General features: G+C 65.7%; 1 protein-coding gene across 1 annotated transcript in view; it reads right to left on the reverse strand.

The window, feature by feature from the left end:
* Window positions 1-4282, reverse strand: part of KIF21B (kinesin family member 21B) — a 37429-nt gene extending 33147 nt beyond the window's left edge. The window contains exons 1-6 of the mRNA XM_023534767.1: window positions 3848-4282; window positions 3472-3654; window positions 1188-1337; window positions 982-1116; window positions 693-860; window positions 290-405 (exon numbers count right to left, since the gene is read on the reverse strand). Of these exons, the coding sequence (XP_023390535.1) occupies window positions 290-405; window positions 693-860; window positions 982-1116; window positions 1188-1337; window positions 3472-3654; window positions 3848-4267 (1172 nt within the window). The 5' untranslated portion in view covers window positions 4268-4282. The remainder of the gene's footprint in view (window positions 1-289; window positions 406-692; window positions 861-981; window positions 1117-1187; window positions 1338-3471; window positions 3655-3847) is intronic.
* Between the last annotated feature and the right edge of the window lie 6573 nt (window positions 4283-10855).

Consider the following 10855-nt stretch of genomic DNA (forward strand, 5'->3'; position numbering starts at 1 on the left):
CGCGGCCACCCCCCGGAAGCAGCGCCTCGGCTCCACCCCTCCCCCACTGCCACGACGCCCTGGGACCCGGCGTTGGCGGGGCAGCGCCTGGGACATGGGCCCCGGACCACCTGCCACGGGTTTCCGCTGCAACAATGGCCCCCACAACGGGCGGCTGGCAGCGTCGGGGACGTGGTGACGTGTCAGCGCCAGAGCGATGGCCCGGCATGTCCTCAGCCCCTACCCTCGGTCACCCCCGGGCTCTGTCGCTTCCTTTGGGACCCCCCTCCCTCCCTGGTACGGGCCGTACCTGTTGCCGCCCAGGGAATCCTGGAGCAGACGCGTCAGCTTGGAGTCCCTGTAGGGCACGTGTGCCACCTTCTTGCTCTGGTCCCCCAAGGCGCTGATCACGTTGCCCAAGGCCAGCTGAGGGAGACAGACCGCAGCACCCGAAGACACTCAGGGAAGGATGACACAGTCCCCGAGCTGCCCACACCTGTCCCCTCATGCTCCCCAGGATGGGATGTTCACAGGTGGGTGTCGGGATGCTGGGGCAAGGGTGAGGGGCAAAGGCCCAGCAGTGGTGACGCTCGGCTGCCCTGGCCAGCAGCTGGCCAGAGCCCTGAGGAGGACCGGCCGCCGTGGGTCACGGGGCCTTGGAAGGGTCTGGACTGCCCTTTGCTGGCTCAGGCTGCCGGCCGCCACATGCCTACCAGGCCGCAGTTGATGGAGATGCCCTCCTTGGCCCGCTCGCCGGTGGCCCCCGTCCGCTTCAGCCGCTCTGAGCCGGCCAGGTCCACAAAGTGAAACTTGGCCGTGAGCGTCTCATACTCCCTCGCGGGAGCCGCGCCCTCGGGGAGCCCAGTCGCCGTGGCGTCCACCTGCAGCAGCAGAAGGCGACCTCTGACCTGGGGCCTGGCCCGCCCGCCGCTGCAGACACTCGGCCTCCCCTCCGCCGGTCCTCCCGAGCTGCCCCCGACGCCGGGCCCCGGGGCCGCTCACCGGGCCGGGCTGGGCGCACAGGCGCGTCTGGCACAGGTGGATGGTGAAGATGGCGTGGGAGCGTGAGCTCTGCAGGTTCATCTGGGTGCTGGCCGTGGTGCGCGACAGGGCCCCCTGCCTCAGGCACTGGGTCAGCTGCGGAGGCAGGCCGAGTGAGGACCCCGCCGGCCTGGCGCCGCCCCCGCCCGGCCACCGGCCGCGCTCACCTCCTCCTGGGAGCTGACGAGGCGGGAGGTGACTCCCGCGGTGTAGATGCCGCCGTTGGCGTCCTCGTGGATCTTGATGTTGGACCTGCGGTGGCGGGCATCGGGGTCTCGGGTGCTGTCGAACAGGTCCAGGATCTCCTCGTTGTACAGCTGTGCGGGAGGGGACAGCGGCTGTGCGGGAGGGGACAGCGGCTGGGCCCGTGGCCGCCGCCTGGGGCCCCCGGGCGTCTCTCGCTCCGTCTGGCAGATGTGGACACCGGGACTCTGGGAGGCTCACTTGCCAGCCCCGGGCCCCTCCGGGTTCTGGGTTCCACGGTCTTTCTCCCGGACAGGGGAGGGGACAGCTGGGCCCTGGGCGGGACCGTCCTGAGGCTGCTTCCCATTCCCCACGGAACATGCATTCAGCAGCTCAGTCACACAGACGGCTGGGGACCCAAGGGGACAAGGGGACTCACTCGGGGTGTAAGTTTAGATAAGGAAGACGCGGCCATGACTCAGGCGGGTCCCGTTATGTCTCTAGCCTTGGAAAGGGGTGGGGAAAGGTCCCAGAGGACCGAGGGGAAAGCAAAGCTGGACAGAGGGCATGGGAGGGCCCTGGACAGAGGGCATGGCAGCAGCGCCCTGACCGCAAAGGCCCCTGGGGTTCGAGGTGACATGTCCCTGTGCTCTACTCTCAGGAGGGCAAAGGCTTGGTCTCCTTGGGAGAGCCTGGGAGACCGTCGTGGGGAGGCGGCCTGGCCAGGAGCTGTCGCCCCATTTAGGTGGTCTTGGCCTTGGAGGCCCCTGTGTTGGGAACCATCAGCAGGGAACATGACACCTGCCGGGGCCGGGCGGTGGGACAAGGGACAGCGGGGTAGGGGACGGCAGCTGGGTCAGCGGCCAACAGAATCCTGTAGGGGGAGGGGCAGGTCACAGTCCTCAGATATCCTAAGCTTCGATGGTCTTAAAGGGACAGAAACACCCCACAGGAAGAGGAAGAGGAAGCGGAAGGGACTGCGGCAGATGTGAGTGCCATGGTGTCCGTCTGTCGGGACAGACACGGCATCGCCGAACGCCTTGTGCTTCGCCCTTTGGCCATGGCTTTCCTAGGAACTGGACAGCTTTGCGGGGGGATCGCCATGGCAACAGGATGGGGAAAGGAGGAAAACAGTGGATGAGAAAACTTAGAGAGACTCACAGCAGCGAGACGCACACGGACACACAGACACGTGCACACACAGCAGGGCACACACAGCGGGGAACACACACAGCAGGGCACACACAGCAGGGCACACACACACAGACAGGCACACACAGCAGAGCACACACACACAGACAGGCACACACAGCAGAGCACACGCACACAGACAGGCACACACACAGCGGGGAACACACACAGCAGGGCACACACACACAGACAGGCACACACACAGCAGGGCACACACACACAGACAGGCACACACAGCAGAGCACACACACAGCAGAGCATACGCACAGCAGGGCACACACACAGCAGAGCACACGCACATAGACAGGCACACACAGACAGGCACACACACAGCAGGGCACACACAGCAGGGCACACACACAGACAGGCAGTCATTTCATCGGAAGCAAAATCACAGAAGGACAAAGGAAAACTCATGTCTAAAATGCAGAGCCCCCAAGGGGAAAGCAGCTGCCCCATGTGCCCAGAAGGGAAGAAATGGCGGGAATGGGACACGGCGACCTAGAGAGGGCTGTGGCCTCGTCCCCACTGGGGCACGGTCAGAGCACAGGGTGCCGGGGGACACCTCGGGCCAAGGGGTCTCTGGGTTGGGGAATCGGGTGCCGAGCCCCTGAGCTGCCTGATTCAAGGGTCCCCAAGGATGGACCTGGGCAACCAGATGCTCATGAAAGGGCCCACGCCTATCTGCTTCCCAAGAGACCCGCCTGAGAGGCCCCCCAGCAGGCCACAGGGCCCTCCTCCGGCCCAGTCCCGGGCCCCGCACACCGGCCCTAAAGACCTTCCTTCCTGGGGTCAGAGAGGACGCAGAGGGCCAGGCAGGACCTCGGCCAGAAGGGGCAGGGCAGGCCGCTCTGAGGCCAGCGACCCAGCAGAGGCCAGAACGGTGCGCGAGGACCAGAGCTCTCACTATGTGCCAGACCCACGAGGTCCCCGAGGAAACGTGCCACCCACTGTGCAGAGCCCCGAAAAGGGTCGCCCGAGGTCGCATGGCTCCCGTCACTCGGGGTGTGGAGAGCCCAGCGTCCACGCTCTCGCCGTCCCCAAGCCTCCCCCTGCTGCCCCGTGAGGCCGCAGTACCTCCAGGAACTGGGCGCTGACTTTGAACTCAGGCCCGGCCACGCCCTGCTCCTGTGCCCGCTGCTTGCGCTCAGCGATGCCCCCGAAGAGGTGCGCGATGGCCCGCGGGATGATGCCCTGCTCCTCCTGGGCCATTGCTACGTCGAAGCCGGAGCCCATGGTGTATGTCTTCCCGGCCCCCGTCTGCAGGGCAAAGGGGGAGGAGGGGTGAGCCGGCACCCCCAGTTCCCTCGCCATGACCTCCCGGCCTGGGCTCCCTGCCCGACCACTGTGGCAGTCACTCTGGATGACAGCCGAGACCGCGGCCGCACGCAGATGCTCCCGAGGTGGGGGTGCTCGCGTTGCCGGGGCGCGGGGTCGGCGCGGGGGTGCTCACCTGCCCGTAGGCCAGCACTGTGGCGTTGTAGCCCTCGAAGCAGCCCTCGATCAGCTTGCTCACACAGGTCGCATACACCTGCTCCTGCCAGGTGTCCAGGTCGAAGACGAAGTCGTAGGTGAAGGCCTTGTCCTTCCCCAGGAGCACCTGCGGCTCCCCTGGCGTGACTGAGGTGCAGATGTGACAGCCCTCAATCTTCTCCTTGGACAGCTGTGGCCGGATTCTGCCCGGGACGGAAGAGCCCTGGTCAGCCCAGCCGGAGGGGCCGAGTGGCCTCCGCCTTGGCGGCTGCCCAGCACCCACACCCCCAGGTCCCCTCCAGCCCGCGCAAGCTAGAGGACGAGGAAGGGGGCCGAGGAGCCCGCCCCCCAGAAGGCAAAGGCAGCTTTTGTAATAATACGATAATAATAATAATAACATCAACACCACCCCCAAGTAGCGGCTGCTCCCCCTTATCGACTACCCCGTCGGCTCTGTCCGAAAAGCATTCCACGTAAGAGCGTACGTGAGCTTCACCATAAACCCGTGAGGCGCGCGGCATTTGCCTGACTTTACGGGCGAGGAAACCCAGGTTGAGAGAATTTCGATGACTTGCACAAGCTCCTGATCTCGAGGGGAGCCCTAGGCAAAGCGAGGGACAGGGTGGGGACAGGAGGGACAGGCCTGGCCACTGCCCAGGGCCCCTGCCAAGGCCTGCGGGCTGCACGCATCCTCCAGCTCAGAAGCCCCTGTCTGGTGCCAGAGCCTGGCGGAACATTCTCGGGGACCAGCTCTGGCTCCCCTCTAGGAGCCGAGGGGCCGGTCCTGCCCATCCCTGCCTGGCCGGTCAAGGCAACATTTGCTGAGAAGCGCAGGGACCTCTAGAAGGGACACCAGGCCGGCCACGGGAGGGGCCCACATCCCAGATGCCGGGGTGGGGGGCTCCCCCGGAAAGAGGAAGAACAGTGGCATCAGGGCTGAGAGGGGCACCAGGCGTGGACAGGGCCGGCTACACCCAGCTGCCCCTTCCTCCCTCTTCCAGGCAGCCACCGCGAAGGCGAGGTTGCCACGGCAACCAGATGGGAGTCGGTGAGGCTGTGTGGAGGGGCCGGCGGAGAGCACCTCCCAAACGCCTGAAGCAGAGCGGGGCCGGGCTAATGCCCCCGCCTCACGCAGCCAGCCCCGGCGTCAGCGGGGCGCTCACAACGAGCCGCTTGTCAGGCTCTGCACCCTAAGCCAACATTGACCCGGTGGGGGGCGGGGGAGGAGGGCCAGGCCGGCGCCCACCGGGCCCAGCGCCCAGCCACAGAGCCAGGCCCTCCGCGACGCAGTCCTGTCCCTGTCCTGGGCTGCCCCAGCCCCCGACGCCGCTCGAAGCTGCAGGCCAGGTGAGGTGCTCACCTGGTGGTTACTATGCTGCGGAGACTGGGGAGCGGATAGGCCCAGGGTGGGGGCGGGGGACCGTTACGCCAGGCTGGTTCCCCTGGAGGGTGGCCTGGGTTTTCAGAAGCGTTTCTCCTCAGGTGTGGACAGGTCATCACAGGTAAGGGCCCTTCCCTCACTGCTGCCCCTTCAGTCACCCTGCCCTACCTCGCCCCCGAGGGGCGCGGGAAAGGACGGCAAGGATGCTGACGAGCGCGGCCCACGGCGGGATCTGAGGGTGCAGCCCTCGGGCCTGGCTTCGCCCCGGGCTCGTGGGACCCAGGACCAAACGCTTTCGGTCCACGCTGTCCAGGTGCTCCCAGGGGAACGGGGGTCTGGCCTGGCAGCCCCTGGCGAGCCTGCGGCTCTGCTGGCCAGCCCCAGCCCGAAGCCGCCCTCCCCATCACGCGGGCTGCTTGCGATGGGATTTCTGGATCCCATTCAAACACCATTTAATTACCCCAGGCAGACGGCAGTGTTGGTGGTCGGAGGAAATCAAATCAGGGTCCCCGGAGACAGTGGGAGTCGGGGGGACGGCAGCCCTGCCCGCCAGCGAGGACAGTTCCCTTTCACCAAGCAGCCCGCCACGGAGCCCGTCTGCCAGGAACAGGAGAGCGGGCGTGGCAGCATCAGGGGGGACACTGAGGAGGGGACTCCAGGGCCCAGCAGCTGAGGGTCCGTCAGGCATTCGCCCTGGGAGCCTGTTGGCCCCCGTGCAGGGTGCAGACGGGTGAGCGATGTCACCTAGAGACAAGGTACCTGGGTAAGGGTGGCCAAGAACACGGCCTGGGGGAGTCGCTGATTCCCAAAGCAGCTGAGCTGGACCAGGGGCCCAGGAATGGGACCGGAATGAGCGACTGGAACGGGAAGCAGACGGGGAGATTGTCAGTGCCCTCTGTGGACGAGCGCCAGGCCGGGCCCTGGCCGCAGACGGCCCCGTCGGTGAGGCCGTGAGCAAGGTACTCCGAAGCCCATTCTCCAGAGAGGAACGTCGAGGCTGGACGTGGGCAAGTCGCACACCCAGTGGGCAGCGAGGATGCCGCCCACACTCCTCTGGCTGCAGCCTCCCTCTGCTCCAGCTGCTTCCCACCAGAAAACTCTCAGACCCCAAACCGATGGATAGACAGCCCCCCACGCAGCGCCTGAGAGCCAGGTGGACACTCCGTGCACGCGCCAGGCTGGGCACCGGGCCGGCCCTGTCGTCAGGGGGCAGCCATCGTGTGCCCTTGTCCTGGGCTTGTCCTCAGTGTATTGCCCAGTGAGAGGTGGAACCCACGCCCCACGGGGAGGAGACAAGAGGGCTGGGAGGTGATGGCCGGGGACACTGACAGGCCCCCACCCCGCCCGCCCCACCCTCTGTGGCTCCCCTCCAGCAGCCCCCTCTCCAGGCCCCACCTGAGCGAGCCCACTTCTGCGGGCTGCCCAGCCCTCAGCCAGACCCACTAGCATGAGATCCGGGGAAGAAGGAAGCTTTTGGTGACAGCAGGTGGCCAGGATGGGAAGCATGCATAGTCCCGTTTCTCCCTGGGGGCCCGGAGTTGGGTGGGCAGGTCAGGGATGGAAATCAGTTTCCAGGGGCCAACAAGGAAACCACAGACCCTGGGTGCTGTGGGCCAGATCCCGCCTCAAGGGCAAGATTTAAGGGAGCATGAAGAAATCCGTAATCAAGATGAATTATAATTTAACGCAGTGTTTAAAAAACAAATCGGCAAACTATGGCCCCCATGCCAGCTGCCTGCATTTACCAATAGAGCTTTGTGGACCGAACATCCATTTCTGTCCGGGGCCCTCCTGAATCTCACCCGAGGGAGGGCACTTGGCCCTGGGCCCCACCCCTCCAGAGTCCCAGTCCCTCCTTGGGGTCCTGCAGGGGGGTGGGCAGATCTCTCAGAACAGAGTCCTGTCTATTTGCCACTTGGCAGCAGCCGTGGAGCTCAGCGAGCCAGGAGGAAGGGCCAGGGCTTTTCAGAGGCTGGGTCTGGCACCCGCCCGCCACTGGGCTTCCTGTGTTCGCGGCTCAGTGGGAGCCGGGGCGACGGGTGTTATTCTCATATCCGACCCCCCACCCGAGAAATGAGCACATGGCAGAGACAGGACCGGCGCAGCTCTGCGTCTGCCCCAGCTCGGTGCCTGCAGGAAGAGCTGAGCTCAGCATTTCCTCGCTCCTTGGGGAGCCAGGAGGACAGAGCGGAGGGGGAGGACAGACGAGGGGAGGGCCAGCCCCGGATGCCGCCGGACTGCCAAGGGGACAGACTCCCTCTGCGAAGGGCGCTGTGCCCGGGGCCCCACACCAGACCCGCCTCCTTGGGCCTCGGGGGTCGGCCTCGCCCCCACCCCATCCTCAGTGACGACCCACCAAGATAGCCAACCGCCCACCTCCTCCCAGTGACCTCGGGGGCGGTGGCGCAGGTTCTCAGGTGGAACTAGTCCCACCTGACCAGCTGGCGAGGGTGGCTCCTTTGGTTCCTAGCTGACCTGCACCCCAGATCTTCACCCCGAGCTCCTAAGGGTGCAGCCCCAGCAACGGGCTGTGGTAGTAAAGTCACAAACCAGGAACCGTTCCAGAACCCTAGAGAATCTTTCCAATGACGGCGTGTGGTCTGCATTTCCTGGCCCCTTTTCTTCGCGGGTACCTGGAACCCCATGCACCTCTGCTCCCTCGCTCCCCCAGTCAGCAGCCCCCCACCACGCCAAGGGAGCAGGACCGCCTCTTTGCCAGACACCGTACCCAGGACGCTTTGCACACATTACCCAGGACGCTTTGCACACATTAGGTCTTCATGCACATCGTTTAGGTGTAAGGTGGGTGGTTTTGCACCTGATTTGGAAGTGACGGCCCAGACAGAAATTAAATAGCTCAGTTCAAGGTCACATAGCTAAGAAGTCACGGGGTCTTCCAAGAAGACCACCCTCACCAGCCAACCCAGGAAGCTCGCGAGAACCGGAGAGCATGCAGCATCCCCTTGCGAGGAGTGTGCAGCTGGGGACATCCGGACTGGGTGATACCCTGTCACCAGCCTCCTCCCCAAAGGCTGGGAGAAGAATCCAAGGCCTGGACTGGAATCGCCCCTCAGACGGCCCAAAACAACCAGCATACTCAGCCCTTCGAACAAAGCACCGGGGGCGAAAGCCTGTCTGATCTTGTCTCCCACAGGACCCTGGGACGGAGAGGCAGAGGGCCTCACCTGTCTCCAGGTGAGCTGCCTGAGTGGCAGAGTGAAGGCTGCCCAGATGCCACCACATCGGCACACCTGGCTCCAGGCACAGGCAGCGGGGCAGGCTGGAGCTGAGCCGTTGGAGCCCCACTGTGGACGGGTGTGTGTGTGCGTTTGCGTGTGTCTGTGTGTGCGTGTGTGTGCACGTGGCAGGGGACACGTCGCAGCCCCCTGACCTCCAGTCTGCCTGGCACGCGGAGTCCCTGAGACATGCCGTGACCCACCAGGGACCAGGTCTCCCTCCTCCATGACAGATCCTCATCAAAGGGGAACTCGGCCCCTGGGCCGCGGTGAGAGGGGTTCAGATAAGCCAGTGGGAGGAACTTCCTGCCTGCATGCTGCCACGCCTGGGGGCGGCTGGTGGTCTGCAGTCTTCTTCCTCAAAATCATAGTCGCCGATGTCGCCCCTGCCCCCTCTGCGCAGTGTCCACGCTCATGCCTCCTCTGATGAGGACGAGACCTACTTTAGGAGAACCTGTGTGCAGAGCCCGTGCAAACAAGCAACCCCCGGGACATGTTAGGACCACCCCGTGAAACGCATCTCCCCCGTGTCGCTAAGGCTCCAAGCCCAAAGCCACATGATCCGTGATGGCGGAGGTGGCACGCAAAGCGTCGGAGCGACCCGCACCAGGGCCGGCGGGGCGGGAGGGAGAGAGCGACGCCCGGAGGGCCCCCGCGGGCCCTGCCAGCTGCTGCCCCAGCGCCAGGAGCCGGCAGCTGGGAGAGGGAGGGGCCCGAAGCCTGCAGCCTGGGGAGGGGCACGGAGCCAGAGCAGGAGGCTGCTCCCTGCCCAGGGAAGGCGGCTCCGTCTGCGGGAGGACGCGACACCCCTCTTCACTGAGCGCCCTCCCATGGCAGCCTGCCAGCCTCGGAGAGGGCGGCCGGAAGCAGGATCCCTGCTCCCAGGGGCGTCTGGCTCACAGACACTCGGAGGCTCTCAGCTGACTCAGCTCGGGGACGGAGTCTTCCCGCAGAGGCCTGTCCGCTCTGAATCAGGGTGGCGAGGCCCCGTTTGGGGTGTTGGCCCTTTCAGCTGCAGGAGCACAGTGTGGGGGGGAGCCACGGGGCCCCATGGCAGAGCCAGGTGGTCCTGCTGCCCCTCAGATCCTCATCCAGCCCAGCCCTGCTGGGGCCCAGGTTGGCTGCACCCCCAAACAAGGAGGCTCTGTGCTGTGGGGCCAAAGGGCACGGGTGAACGAGACCCTGGCAGACCCGGTGGGAGGAGCTCATAGACTCCTCTGCCTGACCTCCGCCATGAACTTAGTCCCGAGAGCACAGGACGGGGTCGCAGACACTCTAAGACAGCCCCAGGACGCCTTGGGGTGTCAACTCGGGGCGCCCGGGGCTCAGACTCTGGCCCTGCTCTCTCCGAAGGAGAGGGCCTGGTCTTGCTTTTTCAGTTCGTCCCAGCACAGGCAGTCAGCGGGGGGCGGGGGGCCCAGGGCTGACTTGTCGCCGGCCCTCCAGGGCCTCAGGACCCCAGCTGTGCCCCGGGGCGCCCCCAGAAAGGCTAAAAGCAGGCACCGGGAGGAAGCAGGCACCGGGATGGGGCGGCGAGCCAGAAGCGGGGAGCGGGGATGCGAGGAGGAGCCGAGAGGAGGGGCCAGTCCCGGTCCTGAGCTGGACAGCCCCAGCCTGCGGCGGCCACGTGGGCCTGGGTGTGAGCCCCCAGCAGACTCCTCTGTCTCTGGGGAGAGAGGCCGGCAGCTCCAGGCGGCTCAGCTCTGCTCCGGCTTCGCTCCCGCATCCGTTCCACCCCTACTTCGGGCATCTGGCAGGGGTTTCCTGTGACCTCCCAGGAGACGGTAGCCTGAGCTGGGAGTGCCCGGGGCCCAGAGCTGTGAAGGCATTTGCTTCTGGGGGGGACAGCCATGGGGACTGGGCCCTGGGGACCGCCCCTGCTGAGGAATGCCGAGAAACAGACGCCAGGCCCGAGAGCGGCTGGCTGTGGACAATGTGCTTCTCCCGGCCACGCTGGCCCAGCTCTCTGTCCCCGGTCCCCAGCCTCCACACCCGGCTCTGCCTCAGGTGACCCAGCCAGCCTGGAGGAAGCGCAGGTGGCCTCCAGCATGGCTCTGACGGGCCTTCACCCAGGCGCAGGGGGAGGGGACTTGGGCAGGGACATCAGTTCAGGAAGGGCTGCAGGATCTCGGGAAAGGGGCATGGAGACTGTGCGGGGAAGGAACAGCTCTTCCACAAGAGAGAGGAACAGGGCTTGAGGGGCTGGGACCAGTGGGGAGAGGCGGCCCCATGCTCCGCAGACCCATAAAAAAACGCCTGGCCACCCCAGCTGGCCACGCGTGCACATGGCAGCGTCTGCCTTATATGCACTTCCCACATTCATGGCCAGGCCCAAGGGCCTGACTGGCAGCTGAGCTAAGTAGCAGCTCGC

Source organism: Pteropus vampyrus, unplaced genomic scaffold, assembly GCF_000151845.1.
Source record: "Pteropus vampyrus isolate Shadow unplaced genomic scaffold, Pvam_2.0 Scaffold131, whole genome shotgun sequence".
NCBI lineage: Eukaryota > Metazoa > Chordata > Mammalia > Chiroptera > Pteropodidae > Pteropus > Pteropus vampyrus.